The sequence below is a fragment of the Sus scrofa genome, chromosome 4 (assembly GCF_000003025.6).
Source record: "Sus scrofa isolate TJ Tabasco breed Duroc chromosome 4, Sscrofa11.1, whole genome shotgun sequence".
NCBI classification, from domain to species: Eukaryota; Metazoa; Chordata; class Mammalia; order Artiodactyla; family Suidae; genus Sus; species Sus scrofa.
Window position 1 is genome coordinate 115,776,322 of NC_010446.5, and position 26,487 is coordinate 115,802,808.

The 26,487-nt window shown below is 33.6% G+C and overlaps 1 protein-coding gene across 1 annotated transcript in view; it reads left to right on the forward strand.

The window, feature by feature from the left end:
• The window catches only part of COL11A1 (collagen type XI alpha 1 chain), a 203,299-nt gene that overhangs the window by 137,941 nt on the left and 38,871 nt on the right, over positions 1-26,487 (forward strand). The window contains 8 exon segments of the mRNA XM_001929372.7: positions 4,602-4,709; positions 10,731-10,838; positions 12,027-12,080; positions 13,181-13,234; positions 14,019-14,126; positions 18,938-18,991; positions 20,685-20,738; positions 21,964-22,017. Coding sequence (XP_001929407.6) covers positions 4,602-4,709; positions 10,731-10,838; positions 12,027-12,080; positions 13,181-13,234; positions 14,019-14,126; positions 18,938-18,991; positions 20,685-20,738; positions 21,964-22,017 — 594 coding nt within the window.

Consider the following 26,487-nt stretch of genomic DNA (forward strand, 5'->3'; position numbering starts at 1 on the left):
AAAATACATATTATCATTGGTTCAAATAAGTATTCTTTTTCTGCTTGATATACATGAAAATATGTGATTATTTTAAAATGTTAAATATATTTCACTATGAAATTAATAAGCATTCTTTTCATAAAACCACAAGTTATTTTCATGTAACTTAGTCATAATGCATCCAGTTAAGATAATATATATTTCTCTTAATTTTATACCACATCTTTCTATGGAAAGTCTGCTTTCAGTTGATATTCTCCTATAAATTTGGGAAATTTCTATTGACTACACATGAGTACATTTAGGTATTAAATTTTTTAGCATATCCATCGTGTTCACATGCTTTATAAAAAGACCAGTGCATCTATCTAATTGTATTGTGTTCATTATTCTTAATGATTACGGCATTCATACAGTAAATATTTATACTTTGGAAGTATTTATGGTGAAGCCAGGGAGGTATTTATAGGACAAAATTCAGTGCCAAATGCCACAATAATTCTTTCAGAAAATAATGGTAGAAAACCTCAAGTACAATCATAGACTGTGTAAGAGATATTTAAAAGAAGCCTCATGCTTTACATTCTCAGAATAATCCATCTTTTGGAGAGGAGGTTGTTGATCCTGAGCTAAAGAGTGGCTGGAGTTTTAACAGTGCAGGAAAAGACCAAAGAGCGACCAAGGTAGAAGACAAGTGTGACCAAGTACTTAGAGGTAAAAATAGACATATTGTCGTGGACAGTAAGAGCATATTTTAGGAAGCAGTAATTTTCACATTACAATTTGAAATATAAAGTACAACCAGATTTCTTGTGCATGTTTATAGGAATATTTTCTGAGAAGATCAAAGATAAACATATTCTCAAAAAATCATGAACTCAAAACAATTTCAAATTCTGCATAAAAAAAGGGATATTTAACTTTTAAAATTAGAGTTGGAAATAATGAAAAAGTCCTATAACATCATGTGTATTGAATAGGTCTCAGAATTAAAAATAATTCTTTGGTTTAAAATTAAACTGATAGGAGTTCCCCTGTGGCTCAGAGGTTGTGACTCATGGTAACAGACCCAACTAGTATCCATGAGGATGCGGGTTCAATCCCTGGCTTCATTCAGTAGGTTAAGGGTCCATCCTTGCTCTGATTAGGTCACAGATCCTGTGTTGCTATAGCTGTGTGTGTAGACTGGCAGCTGCAGCTCCGATTCAACCCCTAAAAAGACAAAAATCAAACAAACCAACAAAAAAACTAGTAGTGACAAAGGGCAAATATTCAAATGAATTGTATAGCATACTTCAAATGAACTATATGCCTGTCACAGAACAACTATTTGGACAAGAGATAAGCATCATCATTAATTCCTTTAAGTTTTCTCATTTAGAAAGTGTTCAACCAGTATGAACTTGTTCTGGTAGAAGTGGTCTTGAAGGGCTTCTACCTTTTCCTAATTATTAAAATTTAGCATAATATTGGTGAACTCTGGTGATACAAATGATCAGGGAATTTTTTCTTTACCATTTATGAAGTACTCAGGAGGATGCTGTGTGTGCATCAGAGCACATAAGCTAGACCCTACGTCTTATGACCTTTACCTGAAAAGTAAGCAAGTTGTACAGGAATTCTATGTACTGCACAATAATTGTTTAGTAGAGTCAATAACTGGAAAATAAGAAATTCTCTTAATAGACAGTTCTGTTTTCCAGTGAGTCTCCCCTTTCATCATTCTGGTCTCATAGCTGTCAACCTCAATACAGTCTAATGTGATACCTTCTGTGGGTAGTCTTTGAAAAGGTGGGGTTTAAATTTAAAACAGTATTAAAAGAGAAAGATTTCATGGTCTGACATACCAAAATTGCATCTCTTTTTGAATAGTCAGTTACATATAAAATATTTCCACTATCAAATGCCCACTTCAGATTTCATAATGATAATGAGTAGTAATATTTTGTGAGATTTTACAAGTAAAATGTTAAAACAAAAATGTGTTAGTTACCTTGTATGCACATTGATCCTCGAAAAATCAGATTTTCAGGTAAACTGTTTACCTTTAGGTATGATAGTGATTCCTGAATAAAACAGAATCATCCCAGTCACAATGTATGTTGTCTTCTGCTTATATTTTAACCAAAAAAAAAAAAAAAAAAAAAAAAAAAAAGGAGTGCTTTCATTACTGAACTTTTTCTCCCTCTCTCTCTTTTTGGTAATCCCAGGCATATCTTTGCATCCGTCTCAATTTCAGGGTCCTTGCTCTTCCTCTCTTTTTCCTCCTTCTCTCCCTCCTTTCTCTCACATTGCCTAGCCTCATCCCTCCCCTGCCCTCCTCCTCAACCTCCAGCCTTCCATTCTGACTTTGCTCTCTCTTATAGGAAGAGAGAGATCTTTGCATTCCCTCCCCTTTTAGGGCTATGCTTCTTGAATGTAGAACACTTGGAGGACTCTCTTCTTACTTTCATCTTCTGCACTGACCTGGGAATATTCATCTAAAATCACCACCTGGTTAACAGACATGCCACTCGTGGTTGACTCTTTTTCATAAAATATTGTTAAGTTAAAATAATACTTGGACAGAGATTCAATGTTTATTTTCTAAGATACTAATTGAAGCTGTCCTTTGAATCCTTTCTTTTTTCATATTTGAAGTATGTGATTGGTAAATACTTAGTTTTCACACAACTCTTGATTAGTTATTAGTACCAATTCCTGAGTTTGTTTTAAAAATCTAAACTTATTATAGTGTAGAAATGCCACTTTTTATTTATACCAAGTTCAAATTTCCTGATTTCTTTAACCATATTTTTGGTAAAGCTTCTTCAAATTCTTTTTATCTCCTAAGTTTAAGCTACCCTATAATTAAAAAACCGTAACAGTGGGTTATTTAGTCCTAAAACAAAGAAAATGAGAGGCCAAATCACTTACTCTGGTGTTTCTCTGAAGTTGTTCCCAGTAATCTCAAATCTGTATCCTCTTCATTCATTTTAATTGCTTTAATATTCAGATACCTCACAAAACAAAACAAAACAAAAGTACTCTATGTAGCTTGTGAATTTAGCCATAAAAATAATTGATTCAGGAAATTAAATAGTAAATATTGCCATAATCCTTTGTCATCAAGGAATTGTTCCATAAAATTGAATAGGTTCTGAATTTAAAGAAGTTCTGATTAAATAGTCCCTGGGCATCACTGATGTCTTCATTAGAGAGAAGCAATGGGTGGTGTTGTGAAGAAAGCAGGAGTCCAAGGTCAGGGTTGCTCTTGACTGGTTCCCTGTTTATGAGAATGATAGTTTATCTCTGTGAGCCACAGACTCCTCATCTTGCAAATGGCATGCTACAACTGTACCATCAACCCCACACAAGTTCTGTGAGAGTAAAATGACCAAATAAATGTGAAACAGATTTTTAAATTGTAAAGCACTACCTCAATACAAATTGTTGTCATTAGTCATTATCATTGTTCTTATGTTCATAATAAGTTCTCTAATAATAATAAATAGTTCTCTAGCTAAAAAATATGAATGAGAACAAAGTCAACAATTCATATTTGTTTAATACAATAACATCTAATTACATAGGAAGAATAATATTAGAAAATAGATGTGAAAGTAGTGTATTTTCTGGCTTTTATACATCATTTCTTTTGAGTTTTAAAAGTATGATGTTATTTATCTAGACTTCTTAATTATTAAAGAAAACTGCTAAAAATCATATTTTCTAGTATTTTACATCCTAAAAGGTAATTATATGTTATCACTTAGCCATCCATCTCAGAATCTAACCCAAAGACAATATTCCTCTTATCTTTCATTAAATGAAATTGGAAATGCTAAACAGATTTCACTTGAGCTTCACATGACTTAGTACACCTATGTTTGCATTTCTTTTATTCCTACTTTATTTAATGTTTTCTTAGATTTTTGATAGAGGTAATTAATAGGAAGGCAGTATCCACTCTTTTTTATTTTACATATTATATATTTAAAGCAAATTAGTTGAAAATATATGGCATCTATTTTGAAACTCAGTTGGACATACCTGATCAAATGTGAATTATCTGGTTAGTGTTCATAATAAAACCCAATGGTCCTTACAGAACTCTAAAATAAATTTAAGGACTTATTTTCTGGGAAAAAAGCCAAACTGTGGGGTAGTTATTATAGAACTTTATTATGTAAAAGTTATATTTGTACTTCAATGCAGTGACAATTTCTGAACTCATTTTTAGGACTTGAAATTGTGATTCAGCAAGTTTGAGGGGGAGTCCAGAAATCAATTTTAAAAATGCTAGTCTAGAAAGTATATTCTGCCAATCCATAAGAATATAGGGAGAAAGAACAATTATGAACACTTAAATGAAAAAAGATAACATCTGTGAAATATTAAAGATATATAATGTTGAAATATTTTTCATCTTATCATTATTTGCTAACTTTAGTATCTGTGCTTAATATTGGGGTTAGAATTTAATATTTAAAGTTGTGAGAACTCTTTCTAAGATCTTAAGATTGTCTAAAAGTGATTTCCATGCAAACTATAATATTCCACAACTATATAGGTGATTCTTAAGCCAGTATCACTTTTTCATCATTGATAACAAAACACCTTTATTTCCCCTGTACTAGGGCTCACCAGGAGAACGTGGATCAGCAGGAACAGCTGGCCCAATTGGTTTGCCAGGGCGGCCGGGACCTCAGGGCCCTCCTGGTCCAGCTGGAGAGAAAGGTGCTCCTGTAAGTAATTTCAAGGAGGAAATATATTATACTGCCACTGTGCACAAGTTATTACTTTTTATTCAAGGATATTAGCTCTTCATACTCCACTGCATTCTTTCTGCATATCTGCCTGGCATATAAACACACTTTTTGTATTTATAATACAGAAAATTTCAAATTCAATTAAATGAGATGACATTTTTCCACACTCTATGAAACCCTAATATCTGTGAGGGAGTTGGATATTATTAATGTAAAAGACTTCTGATTTTGTTCCTTAAAAGATAAAATTGGACTTTTGATTAAAACTGTACTTTGCTGCTTTATATTAGAAGGATGTGCACTTTTCACTCCTCTTGTAATACAACTTCATTTCCAAACACTTTCATAGTCTGTGAGTGAAACCCATAAAAGGTGGTTGCCCTTCTCATGTAATTTAAGTTCTTATCTATAGTGAACGAGATGGAAAACATCTAGTGAATTATTTTATATTTATTGTTTTTAAATTTTTATATTAAAATAATATGGACTACATTCTATTCCTTGGGTTTACGTATCATTGTCAATATTTCTTCCCGTATTTTGTTCCTGTTTCTGACTTAATCATATTAATTTACTAAAAAAAAAAAAAAAAGCAGTCTCTCATTCTCCAAAGTTAAAATGCAAACTCATTCAGTAACGTATATAAAAATTGCTGTAAATGTATATAAAAAATACTCATAGTAAATGTATGAGTATTCAGTAAATTTATATAAAAATACTCTTAGTATGCAAAAAAATGAGTTCCATACTTTTCTGTATATATAAGTCTTGACACATACAATCTAGTGTAAGCCTATAATCTTAAAAATACTTTTTTATCACTAAGGCCTTAATTTTAGCAAGTTGAGTCAGATTCGCAAATTGCTTTCATTGTCCGTTGACATTACTGTTTGTGATTTTTTAAGTATTTCCAAATTAAAATAACTTTTTCTGTAATCCATTATGTTTTAGAAACATTTAGAATATTAGAATAGCACCATGCTACCTGTGTATAGAATTTTTAGGGTGACAGAAAAAGCTCTTTTAACTGGTGAGGACTTTTTTAAGCAATATATTCCCAGCTTAGTAAATTTGTTGGAAATTTATACATAACTTTCTGCGATGTTAAGAGACAACTGTGAAAACATTTTTCTTTTTCTGTCTTTTACAATTTCTGTAATTTCCAACCAACCTCAAAAACTAAAGATTTGTCTGTAAAATTTTTATAGTGTACCATGCGCTGGGAGGGGATAGAAAAGACATAGATTCAGGCCCTTTCATGCAGGTTCATTAAAAAATCCAGGGCGCCCATTCTTGGCACAATACAATGAAGAATGTACAGAGAAAAAGAATATGCACTGCACTGTATACAAATTGAGAACATGCTAATTAGAGAAGACAAGAATTCTGTGCTGTTAATCAAATGTTGGGTTTTCCAGTGGTTAAATACCTTGACCAAATGAAGACAGTAAAATACTGAAACAAAGACAAGAATATGGTAAAGTACTGAAAATGATAGTAAGTTGCTTTGGTGAGATAGAAAGTTATTGACAGAAGCCCTTGAAGAGCTAAGTTAAGGGTTTTGTTGGTGATTGATGGAGTTATGAGTAGGAAGGGAAAGAGGAATCCTCTGCTCATCTTCCTGTCCTCTCTCCACTGTTCCCATCACCAACAAAAACTCCAAAATGTTCTTTTATTTAACGAATTGTTATTGAGAGTGACCAAGTGCTGGACACTGTGTTAGGTAGTATTTTCGAAGAAGGGATCTACTGAGGGGTTGTAGCATAAAATGGTTATGGGAGTGCTGGGTGAAAGTGCCCATAGAACTCCATGCGGAGGTTTGGTAAAAACCAGTGGAAACATGGGTTACTTTTTTCCAAACCCAAATGTAAGTTTTGGATTTTGACTCCTCTGAGCAACTTGGATTATAAAGTGTTATGTAACTATCAGTAGATCAAGGCTCACATAAAGAAAGAGAAGACAAGATGGGGTCTGTGAAAGACAAGTTCTTGGTCCACTTACCTACCAACCCACTTTCTTGGAAGGGAGAAAATGGAAAACAAGACCCATGAATGTTCACATGACTTATGGCAATACGTGCAGCCTAATATGTATCCCCAAAATAATTAATCAGATAAGAACCTCAGGGGGATGGGGATACTGGAAAGCAGATAAGGGAAAGAAACCTAAAACATCTCACTACTTGCATTGATAGAAATATTTTGATGGAAAGAATGATTCTTGAGGAAAACTATTAATTCTTGAGGAAAACTAATAATTGTATTGGATTCAAGGACACAGGTACATAGCTGTATTATCAACACAGCTGTGTCAATAATGCATCTATTTGAAAGAAGGGTGTAGAAATGGAAAGAAAAATGCTGAGTCTAAAATGCAATGAAGGCAACGTATTAACTATAAAATGGATTAGGCAATAGTAGGTGGAGATCAGAGAAAAAATTATTTATAGTTTTGAGCATGTGTAAATATAATTGGAGAGAGAATGATCTTTGTCAGGATTGCAAATCTTGACACTATTTAGAAGAAGAGTTATGTAGGAACCATGTCATTGAATCCTCATTTGATGCAATCTTGAAAGAGGAGAATAAAGATCTGGACTCACCCTTGAGGGAGAATCATAATGGTGGGGATTTTGAAAGGATACAGTGAGAGAGAGAGTACAAGAGTCTATGCGTGATACAAAATATATCCAGGGCCACACCTATATGTACAGCAAGAGATGAAAGAGTCTCCTTTGTTGAATATTGTAAAAGATCAAAAATACTGAAAGTTGAGAACAAACAGTAAGAGAGATCAGGGTTTGGCCAGCTGGGTGTTCATGACTTTAGGGTAATCAAAGTTCGGTTCAAAAAGAAGGTACATGATAAGGTGTGGAACAGGTATATTCCACTTGGGCTTGGGGCTAAAAGAATTAATTAAGCCTTGGAGCTAAAAGAATAGTGGGTCAGGGGTGGAAGTCCTAGCAGAACTGAATGTATTTCCTCTGATTATTATTGTGATGCACATACATTTACCTACTTCACAGATAATAAGGAAAGAATCAGTAAAAAATGAGAAAGTTAGGGAGCTAGAGTAGACCAAGACTGCTGGCTTTGAGCTGATCAAAATTGGATTGGGAGCTCAGTTCTCTTATTAGTTCATGATTTTGGATAAGTTGTTTAACACCTCTAAACTACTGTTTCCTTATCTCTTAAAAGAAGATAACCACAATATCTTGTAATTAGACAAAATTGTAGTTCTGTATCACTTTGTAGGATCATAACAATGATTGTTCAGTGAATAATTATTGTCCTCCTCCTCATCGTCATTGTGTGTGTCAGCCAGAGTGTTGTCATTATGATGATTAATTAATAGCTAGAAAATAAATGCATAAATTAGCTTTTGAGAAAGGGGGGGTGGATTCTATGAGCTATAAAAAGTTGAGGGCATGGAGGCAGGGTAAATATGAGGTCATGCCAACTCGAACATAGGATAAGGGAATGGGTGGCTAATCCTATCAATTTTAAGATTCAGCTATTACTATTAATGAAGAGGTAGAAGTGATGAAATAAAAGCCGCTTAAGGAGAGATGGATTGTATTTCTGGTAGTCCTTGGGTCCTGGGCCAAGACATACATAGTGGAGGAAGAGTTTATCATCTTGCAGAATGGTGCATACAGAATCTAAATGTACAGTGGTATAGATAGGTTGAAAATTTTTTCCTGACTCCACACAGACCAGAATCAGAAGAAATAAACAAACAGCAAGTGACTCCTAACTAGTGATTATGTGTACTGTGATGCGGGCAGATAAGAATTAGTCTGTTTTATTAACGGATAGTCTCATATAAAAGAATCAATATTTAGAGTTCAGGTTCTCAAGGGCTCATGCATTAAGGAGAAAGATCTGAATCAGCTGATGTATTCAAAAATGATAAACTTCAGTGTGAATAGCATAGCATATTTTATGAGTAGGATAGGTTTGAGAAGTTGCAATATTTAATTTGAAGGAAATAAAAGGTCTCCAGGGTGACATTGGTGGTATGTGTTAAATGATAATTATGGCACAGTTTTGAAAAATAAGTTTGTATGGAACCCGATAAAGTGATAAATCACAGTTAACAAGTTAACTTTGGTTTATCGATATTTATTTTGATTTTCATTAAACAATTAACTAATTTGACAAATATCCCTTAAAAGGCTACCCTGAGCTACACACCAGGGAGATACAATGTGATACAAAAACAGACAAGAGTTTCTGCCCTCACACAATGTATTGTCTGATAGGGCTTATATATAAGCAATATCACAAGGTACATGTATGAAACAAATTCTGGCTAATGATATAAAGAAATGTGCTGGTGTGTGTCAGTGCGGAAGCTGGAATCAGAGCTTTTCCTTAGATAGGGCATTGATGAGGGAATGTAAGAGATGAGGAGGAATTTAGGTGACGGGTCCTCCTAGGGGCCTTCCAGGCCAGGTGAACAACATGTGCTCAGGCCAAGTGGCAGGAAGAGTATCAGGTTTAACTGCAAGTAAGGTCTAAGGGGTTGAAGTGCAGAGAGAAAGAAGAGGCTGGGTGCTGCTGTACAGGTCATAGGAGCCAGGTAACGGTAGACCATGTTAACAGCTTAGTCATTAGCTTAGGATTGGTAGACAAGTAGATTGTCCAAAGAATGTTGGTAAGCTGATCTGATTGTCTCTCTGGTTACAGCACAGGGAATATTTTGGAAATAAGAATAGATGTGAAAAAGGAAGGGGGTTATTTCCATAGTTCAAAAGAAGGCTACTAGTATTTTGGGAATAAGCTGATAGGTGGTGGAGATAAAGTGAAGTCAGTATATTCAAGAGATAAAACTCGGTCATTGTAAAGAGACAGGAGGCGATGGAGGGAAGGAAGTGGGTTGAGGAGCAGGATAGTGCAAAGATGGGAGCTAGTAACATGGATTCCCAGCTTGTATAACAGAAGAAAACCACTGGTGCAACTAGGAATGTACCTTGTGTGAAACTGATGAAACCTTGACTATCAGGAAATGATTTATTTAAGCCCTTAAAGGATTTTTTTTTTTTTTTTGCAACTTCATTATCAAAGCACTGTTTTTTTGTTTGTTTTTGGTTTTTTTGCCATTTCTTGGGCCACTATCAAAGCATATGGAGGTTCCCAGGCTAGGTGTCGAATAGGAGCTGTAACCACCAGCCTAAGCCAGAGCCATAGCAACTTGGGATCCGAGCCACATCTGCAACCTACACCACAGCTCATGGCAACGCTGGATCCTTAACCCACTGGGTGAGGCCAGGAATTGAACCCGCAACCTCATGGTTCCTAGCCGGATTCGCTAACCACTGAGCCACGACGGGAACTCCCAAAACACTGTGTTTTAAACTACACAAAATAGCGAGATTTTAAAAGAAGAAAATAATGCCCTTGTCAAAAAATAAACAAAAAATTTAAAAAAGCTAACAGCCTTATCATTTTGAATCAGTGAAAGCCACAATGAATCAAAATATCAAAATTTGGAAGAATTCATGAAACATTTGTTAAAAATAGAGAATACACATAAAGCATATTATAAAGTTGGGCATATGAGCAAATGCATTTTGTGTTTTTTTATGCTAATAGTCAATGCCCAGCTATTTCAGAGGCAACACAGAAGAAAAGTAAAGGCTTGATGAGTTTTCACAAGTGTCAGGCACCTATTTATCAATAGATATACTTGATTTGAAAATGAGTGATTGAAGGAAAAATTCTAAGTTGAGTCTTAATTACTTTTTGTAAGCCATAACTTGGGATTCATAAATTGTTGATGATGATATTATTCTTAATCACAAAGGAATGTAGGGACCTTTTGTGTTACCATTTGCTACTGGAAAATTATTTGGGGGGGGGAGACTTTAAAGCAATTTCCTTGTCAAATTTGGAAGCCAGAGTATGACTGTTGTAGCTGCACTTAAAAATTGTAACAAATAGCTAACTAACCTACAGGTTTCTTACGGTAAAATAATGACCTGTTGGATTTCAGGGAGAAAAAGGTCCCCAAGGTCCCGCGGGGAGAGATGGCGTCCAAGGCCCTGTGGGTCTCCCAGGGCCTGCAGGGCCTGCTGGGTCCCCTGGAGAAGATGGAGACAAGGTGAGTGTTCTGTATGCATGTTGGTACATCTTGTGAAAAAGAACTTTTTCTCAAAATCCTAGATTGAAGCTTTTCTAAGATTAGCTGCTGAATCTAAAGATATCTTTTCCAAAGCTTCATACGGCTTCCTTGTGCTCAAGTTTTATTTTAGAGGTGGAGAATTAGCATAATTCCATGAAATAGGATGTGGGATGTAAACAAGGTGAGAACAATGGTAGTGAGAAAAAATAGATGCTAAAATTGCTGACCTGTTTTTAAATATATGTTTCTGAATTAAATGTGAAATTAATTTGATTACTGGGATACATTTCGTCATAATGGCTTTGATATGGCAGAGATAAAATTTAAGAATCAGTTCAATTCGTATTTGATAATATGATAATTCTCTATTTTTTTTTGTCCTTTTTGCCCTTTCTAGGGCCGCTTCCCATGGCATATGGAGGTTCCCAGGCTAGGGGTCTAATCAGAGCTGTAGCCACTGGCCTACACCAGAGCCACAGCAACGCAGGATCCAAGCCACATCTGCGGCCTACACCACAGCTCATGGCAACACCAGATCCTTAACCCACTGAGCAAGGCCAGGGATCGAACCTGCAGCCTCATGGTTCCTAGTCGGATTCATTAACCACTGCACCACAACGGGAACTCCATTCTCTATTTTTTTTACTAACATATAAGTAAAGATTCTAAGCTCTTGATTTTGAATGTATAGCTTTGAATGTTTTTGTGTTTGAATTTAATGTTATCTTCTAATATTATTGTGAAGTGATATAACAAAATTTGTTCACCAGTGCTCTGATAATACATAGCATTTTAACAGTTGGAAAACTAGGAGAAAAAGCAATTTTTGATTAATGTGCAATTATATTTTTATGTAAATCAATGTATTTCCATTATGCATGTAGAATGATGATATTTCAGACAGAATTGATTTTGTGAATTAAAAATCTAGCTGCAGTATTCCTTAAAGTTCAGTTGACTTTTGTTTGTCTATATTTTAATCAATACTAAAAGCAGTGTTAGTCAATACTAAAAAGTGATAAGCAGACTTTTCCAGTTTAAACAGTAACATGAAATTCTAGCAAGTAGTGACATTCAAGTAAAATTTAATAAAATGATAGTGATGACAATGCAAAGGCAGCAATGGCATATTCAAGATAAAATTTAACTCAAATCTTTCAAATGCAGGGTGAAATTGGTGAACCAGGACAAAAAGGCAGCAAAGGTGACAAAGGAGAAAACGTGAGTTTCCTACTTTTTATTGAGGAGCTGTTATTCATTTAACTCCATTTGCTATTAACCATGGAAATTTTTTCATAGTACTACTTACCTATCTGAAGAGGATATAATGTTAATACTATATTACCTCTGTGGTAACTATTCAGTTTGAGGCTCTGTCAATTTTAATGAAACCTCTTTTCAAAGCTATGTGTTAAGAAATTCAATAATTCCAAAACCTAAGAGCTGCAAAATGAAACTAAAGCATCAGCAATTTTACCCTCCATCATGTTTGCATCATTAGTTCAATTACCATATGGTTTAAAGGCAAATGATGTCTTAATGTTGTTATGAAAAGGATTTTGTTCTAGTGGAAACCTAAAAGGGCCTCAGGCATCCCAGTGGTCCCTGAACCACACCTTCAGAGTCTATGCTTTAAGCACTCTTCCCAGTGTGTGGCAGTTTTCAGAAAAATAGCAGTATAACCCAATAGCTCGTTTTAGTGTCTGGATCTTTTATAGGCCTGCTCAGTTATTTATATAGAAAAAAGGACAGTGAAGAAGAAATATTTATGCATGTAAGACTCAGAAAACTACTGAAATATGTTGCTCAAAATAAAGAGTTCTCATGTACTTAATATATAACACTGAGATGGTATGTGTTTACATATGAAGAAGAATTTTGCATTTTCATATATCACTACATTCTGTCTGTATAGAATACCTCACATCCTGTTTTTCATTTGGAAGGAGGCATGTAGATCAATTTTTCATGTGCTCTTTCTGACCCACACATATCTCATTAAAGAAATCTGGTAGTTTGAAGATTTTCAAATATGAAACTTCAAGATGATTTATATTAGCATAGAAATCCATTTTTCAACATCTGCAACATTACAGAGGAGAATGCTTTCAATAACTGCCAATTTAAAATTGATTGCAAGTTTGCAAGTCTGAGTCTCAAGGAGTAAAATAAATAATGGTTGACTGCACTAAATGCAAGAAACTTTTTTTTACAAAGTGTAGAGATGCTTAATAGATTTTGATCGACCAAATGTTCCGCCCTACATAGGTGAGGCTCTTTGGGCTTCAGTTTCAAAATTACCGATTTTTACCTCACTGCAGGGTCCTCCCGGTCCCCCAGGTCTTCAAGGCCCAGTTGGTGCCCCTGGAATTGCTGTAAGTATTGTCTTTGTTCAGCAAATCTAAATCCTCACCATCCTCTCATTAAATTTATGAACTGCCACATAACCAGTCGATTTCATGTGGTCATAAGTTTGTTTGGATGCTTAACATTGATTCAAGTTTAAATTATCTAATATCCAAGCTGATCTTTATAAACAAAAACACTGTGACTTCAGTGAAAATATATAATAAGCCATTGAGAAGTGCTTAATTTGTAGGAGATTCTGAACATTGTTTTTCCCTTATTTGATAGCTTTACCTCACTTGATATACATGAGAAAATCAAAATTAGTCATATTCCGGAATCAAATAATGTAAGCTGAACAAAAAATGGTGTGTTTGCAGCAGATAATGGAATTTTTTTTTTTTTTTTTTTTTTTTTTTGTCTTTTTGCCTTTTCCAGGGCCGCTCCTATGGCATATGGAGGTTCCCAGGCTAGGGGTCAAATCAGAGCTGTAGCTGCCAGCCTACACCAGAGCCACAGCAACGCGGGATCTGAGCCAAACTGAGACCTACACCACAACTCACAGCAACGCCAGATCCTTAACCCACTGAGCGAGGCCAGGGATCAAATCCACAACCTCATGGTTCCTCGTTGGATACGTTAACCACTGAGCCACGACGGGAGCTCCAGACAATGGAAATTTAACCTACTTTTTACTGGGTTATTTGTAAATAGACCATCTTTGATTAAATTAGAAATGGCTGTATTTTTGTGACGACTTAGAGCAGAATGCTGATGTTTCCGTTTGTGATCATTTTCATTGCTCTTCTCCAGGGAGGTGATGGTGAGCCAGGTCCCAGAGGCCAGCAAGGGATGTTTGGACAAAAAGGTGATGAGGGTGCCAGAGGTTTCCCAGGACCTCCTGGTCCCATAGGCCTTCAGGTAAGAGGTTCTCGGGATCGTGTACTCTGCTCTTTCCACGCACATGGCACACCAGGTTTTCCGGTGCATGTAAAACGAGCAGCTTTGCTTTTTTCAGTGTAGGAATTGGGGTACAATGTTTAAATATAATAACTGTTTTCCTTAAACATACATCTGAACTTTAACTGCTTTTTATCAACTATTCTTAATTTTTCTGAAGCTGCATCAGCCCTGGTTTCTGTTTCTGAGTTTCTTTGAGCCCCACCTTGGGGGCACTACCTCCTTCCTTCACTCTCATTGTTTTTAGAAAATGAGCTACAACCTTCTTTGAGTGTGGTAGTTACAAGTCAGATATTAGAAGGTTCTTTCACATTCTCATAGAAGGAAATTAGTGCTCCAGGTACCTAGCAAAAATTAAAAGCCTTGTGAAAAATAGAATACTATCGATAGCGACAACCAATAGAAACTGCCAACAGTAAATGTTAAAAAAAATAGGTAAATTAACAGTAAATTGGTCATTCAAAATAACATTAAATTTAGAATTATAATTTGTATTTTATGAAACATTCAGGAAAGGAAGTATCAAGATATAGGCTATTGAAGGCAAGAAATTTTCATTCAAATATGGTTAACAGCTGGATTTTTAGGCAAAGCATTGCACAGTAGGCATCTCCTGTTCTGAGTTGTTTTTCCACCCCTCCATGTGATGTCAACTGCTTCCTACAAATTTTGGAAATATCTGGCTTTCTTCTTTCACTTGCCTATTCAATAACCTAGGGACCCTCTCAAAGATTATAAAATTTGTTTTAAATGATATCTGGGTGCCATATGGATATTAGTTATGCCACATTAGTAAATTTAGAAATGACTAAATTAAATCATCTGGCTCATTGTACTTAATATTTTGTGATGTTATAGACACGTAAATAAAAGTTGAATTTGTACAAATTTTATTTTTGTTTTTATTTTCCTAAGTCATGGAATATTGGTTTTTAATATTAAATATTATGTATATAATTATACAAGTTCACTACAGAAATATAATTATATTGTCATAACACTCAATGTTTGTCTTGAGTGACATCAAGTGAACATGGTATTATAATTTTCTACTTTTATTTTAATGCCAAAATAATCCCTTTTCACTTGGAAAATGTAAAAGCTTCACTTTCACATTTATGTTTAACTCTTTTTGTACTTACTACATAATAATAAATAAGCAATCTTGGGTAGTATATATCAGTATGTATGACACATATTTGACAATAAGGCATTAACAATTAGATTGCCCATGGATATATTATCATTCATTTTCTGCTTGTTCAGTGATTACTCTGAATTCAATAAGGTTGTAATTTAGAAATTTAGTTCACATGATTAAAAAAGATGCTTGGTAGCTTATATTTACAAAATATTAAATTAAAATATTTCCACAGAATGAGAAATGTGCTCTTTGATGAGGGTGACTCAAGAAATCTTTTCACTAAAAAATTGATTATATTTTCCCATAGCTACCTCTTTAAATCAGAAATGTGTAAAGATGCTAATGTAATTAACACATTCACAATCACATCGGCAGCCTTTAATTGAGTCTTCATGGCAGAATAGATGTTAGCAATTATAATAGACATAAATAATAATAGTCCAATACTCTGGTTAAATGACTTGATTTTTCAATTTGATGTTTTCTATTTGCATATGAAGGAGACATATAGAATGAGAACTCATTTTTTTTTTATTTCATCACTTAACAGACAGACCTAGAACAGAATCTCTCCATGAATAGATTACTCCCTAGGAAAAAGCCAGGACATATGAAAACTGAAACACTGGAGTGCCATTTTGCACATTCAGTTCCTAGAACAAGATAATTTGACTTTCTATTAATTTTAATAAGAAGAACATTCTGTCTTAACTAGAACTATAAGCAAACTTCATAAAAAAGGAATATTTCAATCCTTTACTATTGGGAGGTTTCTTTCTTTTTTTCTTTTTTTTTTTTTTTCTGTCTTTTTGCCATTTCTTGGGCTGCTTCTGCGGCACATGGAGGTTCCCAGGCTAGGGGTCGAATCAGAGATGTAGCCGCCGGTCTACGCCAGAGCCACAGCAACGCAGGATCCGAGCCGCGTCTGCGACCTACACCATAGCTCACAGCATCAGCAGATCCTTAACCCACTGAGCAAGGCCAGGGATCGAACCCGCAACCTCATGGTTCCTAGTCGGATTCGTTAACCACTGAGCCATGACGGGAACTCCTGGGAGTTTTCTATTGAACTAATATTAGGAATAATCATATGCATAAATAAAATAGATGGCAGTGTAGAACTGGGCTTGTTACAGAAATAAAAGACAAGTATGAACTAATATTTATATACATTCAGTTGGGGGATCCCAAATTAGATGCATTCTATACTGAAAATAGTGGAAACCTGAACAAAAGATAAGGAATGTGGTTGTTAATTATTTGATATTTCTAAGAACTTAATTATGTTAATTTGTAATGCATACTACTTATGAAGTGAACTTAAAATGAAATACTTATTTCATCTGTGTTAAAATCTACTTGCTATTTAAGAATTTAAGTTCATGTAGTCCATCAGTGAGCTTGACTCTCTTAGATTGTGAATCTTGGAATCTAAAATTTTAGCTATCTCTTCCAGGTAATTTTTAGGCAGGCTAAAATCTGAAACACTACCTGCATATTTCCTCTTAGGAACTTCAGTAGTAATTCTAGAAGCTAGTGATTACTATTTGGGAAGTACATATAACAGGCTATTTTCCTAGACATCTAACTGACATATGAGAAAAAAAATAAATGAAATTCTGGTATATGTTGTCCATTATAAATCAGTAATTTCTCTTTCCTCATAAAAAAATGGATATATGGAACATTAAAAAAGTTTACAAATATACTTGGTAAAGTACCCTGCCTCCAAACTGAGAGTCAGTCATATGGAGTTGGTAGATCACAAAAACAATGTAGTGGATTATTACTAGCCTTTAAAAAATGAAGTATAGGGAGAAGGGAAAATAGAACAAGAATGTCAAAGATCGTCCTCTATTCATTAAACATAAGTATTACTTTTTCAAACTCATGTTTAGCTATTTTGCATGTGCACGTTTACTAGGTAATAAGCAAAATATATTTATTGCTTGGGTCTTGGTCAAATAATTTGCACCGTAATGTGTAGGACCAAGTCAATTATTTTCTAAAATTCCAGTACAAATGTAGAGCTTTTGTATTGTGTACTTATTATTTCTCAGATTGTATCTGAAATATTATTATAAATACTAAAATATTTTAAAGTATATGATTTATATACATAACGATAAACTGAAAACATTTTAAAAATTAAAACAATCCATAATTCTACCATTGTAAAACTTACTACCACTTTTACTGGCTCTGTTCAATAGTTATCATACCTATTTTAATACATATTTTAAAGTTAAACTTATAGTATGCACATTTATTTATATTATATTTTATTACTTACACAAGCTATTCATATTTACAGTATTAGTATCATAATTATCATCCTATAATATTCCATTAATTTATATAATAAAATGTATTTAGCTGTGTTTTCTTAAACATCTGGAAAAATTGAGCCTTTTAACTATCAAAGCTAGTGTTGTAAGATGCATCTTATGGCATGTAGCTTTTCCTGTTGATTTATTTTCTTAGAATTCATCCTTTCATCATTCATTCAGCATTTTGTTAAAACTTCAATTTTTACTTGGCCCTTTACTTGTTAGAGATTAAAAAATTGACACCCAGAAGACCACTGTCCAGAGGATAAGTGTATAAACAAGTGGCATAATTGTGTTTTTAAGTGTGCAATTCAAGTATGTACAAAGGAAAGAGATAATTTAAACTCTGCGCAGGTGAACTAGTTAGGAAGATCAAGAGGAAGTAAAATAATTTTTCCCTTAAAGACAGGGCCAGGTAATTTGAGTGCAGCTGCTCTGAGTTTATTTAGTAGCACAGACTTCTAAAGCAATTACAGTGCAATTGAATTGAAAATGGATTTGAGAGAAGAACGGCAGTGTACTGTGTCAGGTCTTATGGCCTTGCAGGTTTTTAATATTCAGAAGTGGGATTAACAGTTCAGAAGTTCAGAAGATAGTAGTTTCCACTGTGGCACAGTGGGTTAAGAACCCAACTGCAGTAGCTCAGGTTGCTGAGGAGGTGTGGATTCCATCCCTGGCTGGCACAGTGGGTTAAAGGATCCAGTGTTGTAGCAGCTGCAGTGTAGGTCGCAGCTGTGGCTGAGATTCAGTGCCTGGCCTGGGAACGTCCATATGCCATAGGTATGGGCACAAAAATAAATAAATAATTTTTTTTCAAAGTTCAGAAGATATTTGTAACCTTGGACATATATTGGATGGACTATTTATTTTCAAAAAAATTTTGTCAAGCTGTACCTAATTATAAAATCTTCATTTAGATAAGTGCTCTAAAATAATTTGGGATGAGATTTTTCAAAAAAAAATTTATATTGGTTGTACCATATACTACTCAGAAGATATGGAGAAGATTAAGTATCCATAAATTCCTCGACCAAAGTATGTACTTAGTTCTTATAACTGACATCAAACAGTGTAATATTATGCAGAGCATAAATTTTACTTGTGATTGTAGCTTTAAGAGTCCATCATATGTAGTCAGTATGTGTTGTAAGCATTTTGACAAATTATAGTTTGAGTCTTAATTTCCATGTTCTTATTTAAGTTTATATTTACTTTTTAATTCTATGTTAGAAATTGACCAAATGTTTATTATAAAATACATGAATGACTTTTATTGTTTTTCTATTATATTTTCTTAGGGTCTGCCAGGCCCACCTGGTGAAAAAGGTGAAAATGGAGATGTTGGTCCCATGGTAAATTTTTATTTTTTAAATCGATATATATTGTGAATTTCCACATTACTAGTATCTTTCTTAACATTTATTAATATGAGTAAATAGTCATAAAGGCTGTGGCTTTTCAGATTGATGCCTCTCTGTTCTTTTCCCAAACTATTGAAGTCTCTCTCACTGTCTTGACTATTTCTCCCTCTTTTCTCTTTCTCACTTTGGAGTAATGCTATATAATATATGACATTCTTTGGTTGACATATTGCTATATATATTTTACTCTGATGCATATGTATTGTTGAGGTGATATAAACTACCACACTTCAGTTATTTATTAGTCTTTAGCTCTGGACTTTGATCTGAAACAAGAGTTAATAGTTACCCAGGATTTAAATAACTATCAGATATTAACAAAGTATTAAAAATTAATTATACTTTGAAACAAACTCTTAATTTAAAATTAATTATACCTTGAAACAAATCCTTAAGTTAATAAGTACTTCTGTCTTAATCAGAATGCTATGACAGTAATTTGCGTTTGTTGATTCAGGCTTTCTGCTCTAAGTTTAATATTTCAAATGAAATTTTGAAATACATGTGTTTGTTGATTAAGCACAGCATTAGATCAGGAAACAATTAGTCAAGGTCATTGAAATCTCTAATGAAATGTGATGAATAGATTTCCTAATTTCTCTTTACCATCAAATAAACATTGCCCCTAATTTTTATTTCTTTCAGAATACACATTTTGATATTTTTATCTTTACCTGTGAATTTTTATTTTCTTCAAAGAAGAATGTGTTCTTACTATGACCATAAACTTAAAACCAGGGAACATAAACATTGCTGACTGGAATAACTAATTAATAGCCCAAACAGTATATCAGTTACATAGCAAGTTCCTCTCCAGATATGACTACTATGGTTCTCTGAATCATTCATACATTCTTCCTGACCTATGGTGATAAGTAATAGTAGAGAGCTTGTCAACCATGACATTAGAATAAACTGTGACCTTTAAAAAAAGTGCTAATGCCTTGGCATTCACTACGGACTAATTTAATCACGATTCTCAAAGTAAAGGATTCTGGCCATCAGTATTTTATAAAAAGTGCCCCCAGGTAATTTTAATGTACAGCCAAGTGAGGGAACCTTTGTTTTAGGAAGACAACTAAATCTTTAATCTTAGTCCAAGTCCAGGACATGTAACTTAAGGGCTGGCATAAAACCCCCAAAATATAGAAATAAAAAATAGAGAAGTAATGATTTAAGTCTCCTCAAGCACCATTTCTTTTTCCAACATTATGTTCCTTTTATACTCTAGCATTCCAGCATATTTTAGCATGAAATATTTCTAATCATATTATTAATTCATTGTACTAGGTAGAAAAAGTAAACTTTCTTAGTTTTTTTTTTCTTTCTTTTGTTAAAGTATAATTGATTTACAGTGTTGTGCCAATTTCTGCTGTATAGGACTTTTCTAATGTTTCATTAAATTGTTCTTCCTGCAGTTCTTATTTCCCCATAGCTATGTAAAGAATCATTTGCTAACATGCTACTGTATCCATCACAAATGACCTATAACCCTGATATGCTTCATTGACTGTGACTTTACAGCTGAAACTTTTTTTTTTTAGTTTTCTTAATCTCACAATGTAAGCATCAGAAATGCATTCGAGTTTTGGTCTTCATAAACCTCAATATTCTTCTCTTACAGGGTCCACCTGGTCCTCCAGGCCCAAGAGGCCCTCAAGGTCCCAATGGAGCTGATGTAAGACTGTCAAATATGTTAATTATTTTGAAGTTATTAGATATTATTTAAAGGCAGGTAGTGTCTAAGACATAATGACACTAATTATACTACTGTTAAATGTTTAGCAAGAGCTCAAGGATCATTTATTCACTCCATTTTACAGGAAAAGAAACAGGTTTTGTAGGGAGCTAGTCCCCACGAATATAATATAGGCACAGAATACATTCAGTGTACATTTATTGATGAGTAAGAAATATTGGCTCTATTATAAGAACCACATTTGTTCAGCTCGGTGTACAGTGTCTTGCATGTAATAACTGTTCAATGTTGCTACATTGTTTCAATTTTAACCTTTATCTCTTACAATTGCTTGAGGAGATGGTTTGTAATTGACTTGGATTGTCCTGGTCTCCGTCAGTACTCCAAACATCCTTTATGTATGCATTTATTATCTGAAAGTTTTGTTTGTATTTCCTTCTATAAACTATGTCAGAATAATATGTGCATGATAATATATGCACCTCTTACCATGTAAAAAAATGTTTCCTCTCAATTGTATAAAGATGGTTGTATAAAGTTAATTATTGACTCACTGTTCCAATATTACAGAAATGTAATGACATATTTATCTTATTTTTACTGTTAACAAATTCATAGGCTTTGATATTCTCTTTCCATTTGACTTTTGCTTTTCACAAAGAACAAGTCATTTATTCTTGTTTTTATTGCTCTTCTGTTATTCCTGCTTTTAATTCTGGCAGGCCAGCACTGGGTAAAATAGATTGAGAGCAGATGTATTAAAAATGCTATTAGGTTTTAATTCCCTTTAAGTAATTTAAAGGCTAATAGATGGTTTATATTGCTTTCTGCATGGATTACATAATTCTTAACTAGAGTCGTATTTTGATCCACTAAAAAATCTACAAAATCATCATCTGATTGTGATCTATTCAGTGGGCAGAGAGGTTGAAATTTTGTTCCAGTTACCAATTGACATGACTAGAGTTAGAAAGTCTCCTACCTTATCTCCAAAATTCTGGTAAATTTGAAAATCGGTGTAATAAAATTATTTGCTATCCAGTAAATCTGACAACTCAAGAAGGTTTATTATTTCATCCCATCTTTCAAATGACTTGGTATATTCTTGCTTACGTTTCTCTCTCTTTAAGAACATGGATATATCTTTATAAATTTATATTTTATTAAAAGAGTAAGGATAATTGTTCTTTTTTCTACACTGCAGGGCCCACAAGGCCCCCCAGGATCCATTGGTTCAGTTGGTGGTGTTGGAGAAAAGGTAAGGATTTCAGTGATAGTTTGAAACAGCGAGAACTGAGGACTTTGAAAATATTAGCTAATATTTTAAGTGCTTCTGATTATTCTAAGTGTTTTACATATAGTTACATGAATCACAGCTCATCTACTCAAATAGTTAAATAATTAAAGGTAAAATGATTTAGAGATATCACTTTTTTTTTTTTTTTTTTGTCGTTTGTCTTTTTTGTTGTTGTTGTTGTTGTTATTGTTGCTATTTCTTGGGCCGCTCCCGCGGCATATGGAGGTTCCCAGGCTAGGGGTTGAATCGGAGCTGTAGCCACCAGCCTACGCCAGAGCCACAGCAACGCGGGATCCGAGCCGCGTCTGCAACCTACACCACAGCTCACGGCAACGCCGGATGGTTAACCCACTGAGCAAGGGCAGGGACCGAACCCGCAACCTCATGGTTCCTAGTCGGATTCGTTAACCACTGTGCCACGACAGGAACTCCCGATATCACATTTTTAATTGCCAGATATGATTCTGAGTGGCATACATGGATTATTTCCTTTAATCAACGCAACTCCTCCATGATGATGATCTTCTTCTTATTATTATTCATATTTTTAAGCTAAGTCAGCTTAATCTTAGAACATTTTAGTAACTTCATCAAGGTTTTGTCATTAGAAGTGACTAAATCAGGATCCACTCTAACTCAGGTATGTTTGACTAGACTGTATCTCTAGCAAATTCATTACTGAAAATAGAAGATACTGGTCGATTTAGCTGACTTAAAAGGGAAAAGAGAATCCTTCACATTACAAAAGAATTAAACATTCATTTTGTCATATTTGGAATTACACTTTCATTAGTAATACTTGACCTGTCTCTGGCACTTTTCAAAATAGTTGGCATGTGCCATAATATCTGGGCTCAAAATAGCTTCCTTTTTTCATGAACATGATTTTATTTAAAATATCTGCTCTTCCTTTTTATGACAATGTCGAAATGATTCTCCATTTTGTTATTTGGGCATTCATTCTCATTTCTTAAAAGAATTTTCAAGAAAATTAACATTGATATTTGCTTTATTTACAAAAATTATTTATCACTTTTGAGAGATGGAAATAAAATTTCATACCATAAAATATTATGCAGTGAAAAAAATTTAGAAATTTCTTGGGTTTGCTTCAGTTTTGTTAATAAATATCAGAGGTATAGACTTGTTCTAATTGTGAAAATAATTTCTGTTGTTTAGTTTCAGAAATTTTGACATATCTTTTACTCATTCATTTATCTTAAAGGATTTAGCTTTCAGAAAAAGAAATGTAATAGGTTGAGTATATATTTTGATGTTTATTTCTTCTCAACACCAATATTCTAGTATTTTGATTATAATTCAAAATATTGGAACACATACAGTTTTATGTGATTATTTTAATAGTTTCTAAATTGCCAAATATAAATATGTAAAAGTTATTATCTAATTCTTACTGCATAAACAGTCTAGTTGTTTTCATTGATCAACTTTTTGTTTATATTCTTCTATTTAAAGTTTTGTGTTGAAAAATGCAGATTAAGTCGAGAGTAGAATTGAAAGAATTTTTTTGTTGAGTTCAGTTATAATAGGAAGAGTAGCAGAAGAGACAGTTGCTCTCTGATGGTCACACAGCAGTAGACAGATGAAGATTGGTTGTTGTAACTGACTAAAAAGGGAAAATATAACCCATACTTTTCCTCTTTCTTCACCATTGCAGCCTCCTTTTTTGACTCTAATGCTGACCAGATAGACCAGAGACCAAATTAGTCTCTAATTTTAATTTTCTGTCGAGACAGCAAATTCTAAAATCCATTTAATAGGCCTTTTTGGCTGATTTTATTTGTTTCCTAAAGCTTTGGGGTGCAGTGGGAACAGTTTTAAGTACTTGAGTTGCTTTTTTTATGGTTTTATCCTTTGTGTTACTCTTGAAGATAAACATGGATGCCAGATGGTTGGAGTTTTCGGAAACTCCCCTTCCATACCGTTTCCATTTGTTTAAAGCCTATTTGGTAAATCCCTTGCCAATTTTGAATCTTAATAGAATAATTCAGTCAATCAGGATGGTGTTCGACTTCTTACAATAAAACTTACCTGATTCTAAATTTTTATACCAAAAAAAAAATAGTTTTGTTTTTTCTTTATTTAAAAAAACTTCTATGTGACAGTAGGATAGAAATAAAATCCTAATTTCATTTTTTCCTTCAGAATCTAGGAAAATAAACTTCGGTATGGATTACAGACTCTGACATCAGCTCTGATTCTGTCTGAATGCTTCCCCATTTCTATTTTGGAAAATTTATTCCCAGTCATTAATTCAATGAAAAAAGAAAAGAAAAGCTAAAATACTTTAGTCATGCTGCACTTTGCTTGAATAAGTTTAACTTGTTTTCCATATAACATAGATTTGCTATTGATGGATTTTGTACTTTCATGTTTTCATTAAAACAAGAAAACATATCAGAACATTACCTTAAAAATTAATGCATATTTTATGACTTCAGGCATACAGAGTGATTTGCTGTCCCTTCTGAAGGGAGCTTTAACGTGAATAAGTGCGTTATAGCATGGGATAAAATGGTTACATAAGTAACAACAAATTTATAATCTAGCACTTCCTTTTTATGTCAGTGCTCTTCATAGAATTTATATTGTTGTAGATCAATTATTATTATTTAGAATAAACACACTTTGTTGATACTAGACATAAAGATTTGATAGAATGTTGTCTTGTTGCAGTGTTTTATTTCTTTATTGTGATTTTGTTTCATCCCCTTTAAAAAGATTTAAAATAGGACCTTTTTAGTTAATGTTAATTTCATCTTAAATAATTGCTATGGTGCACATTTGTTTCTAATATACAAAAAGGTAATTTTTCTTTGTATTCTAGAGACAAAAGACTTAATGAATTGCTCTCAAAATGAGGGGATTTTTTGTTAAAATTTGTCTTTGAAGTTTGACAATTGTCAAAGTTTGACAATTGTCTTTGAAGTTTTGACAATTATTTACTCCTATCTCTTCTCCATTAAAAGAAAAACCAAACAAATGGAAATACATCTTTCAGAATCTACTTAACTTTATGATGAGCAGGGATTAGAAAGGAAAAAAAATGAAATCCCACAGATCAATACAAAATATAAAGTATGCAGTTATTTCCCCTCTAGTTTCACCTTCCATGATATCACTGAGAGTTAAGGTGGAACATAAGAAAACATTTTGTACTTAGTAGATTTCCTGTATTTCCTTTTCCCTAGCTTTATTGAGATATAATTCACCAAAATTGTGTATTTTTATAATTGATATTTAATATATATATTGAAATGACCCCCACACTAAAGGTAATTAACATAATCACATCAAATAGTTATTTTTTTTTTGATTGTGCGATAACTCTTAAGATCTGCCCTGTTAACAAAGTTCAAAAACACAATACAATATTGTTAGGTATAGTCACATTGCTGTATATTACATCTCCAGAACTTACTTGAGTATCTGAAATTTGGTACCCCTTTGTCCAACTTCTCCCTGTGGCCCCCACTCTCCAACACCTGGTGACCACCATTCTACTCTCTGTGTGAATTTGGCTATTTTAAATTCTACATCGAAGTGAGGGTATGCAGTATAATGTGTATATTCCATGTGTAAAGAATTTAATATGGACATTTTACAGTTGATTTGAATGGCATACTGCTTAAGTTTTTTCAAAGATGAGAATAATGGCTTATAAAATATCACTTATGTATTATTCCATCATACTGGGATAGATGAATGATTCATTGCTTTGAAAATAAGGCAAATGCAGTATTTTACTTGTAAAGTTTATTCAAGGTTATTGGAAATATTTCCTACTCATGTTGAGAGAGAAATAATTTACACATAATAACGATACTAATACATTTCTAGAAAGTACTCGTTATCTTCCCTCATTTGCAGATAAAAAAAGTTATGTACCTATTCTCAAAGAGTAAGAAATTATGGATACAACATAGTCTTTCCTCTGAAATTTGTTTGTATACATTTCAAACCAATTCATTACCAGTGGATTTATGCCAGGAATCTTGGAAATAGCTGAGTTAACAATTCAAGGAAATTAGGCATGCCTCACATTTTTAAAAATTTTAGAACAATTTTCACTTCACAGTTTCTAGTACTAGTTTTGTGTAGAAACATGGTACATGGATGTACTGTTATTTCACTTGGATGATTACTTGAATAGAAGATTATGTTTGTATGCATCTCTAAGTGTGAAGAGTTAGTAGTGGACTTTCATAATGAAAACCTACTAGTCTAGGAAGTTTATTCATTATTCCTCTAAGGCAGAAAATATCCATCCACATCTACACAAGGAGGTCATAAAGAGTATCAAATTCGTAATATACATATCCTTCAAAAGAGCAGTTCTAATTAGTACCCAATACTTATATGTATCTTATAAATAGTCTTTTTTATTTGTTTATATCTTTGCTGTAGACC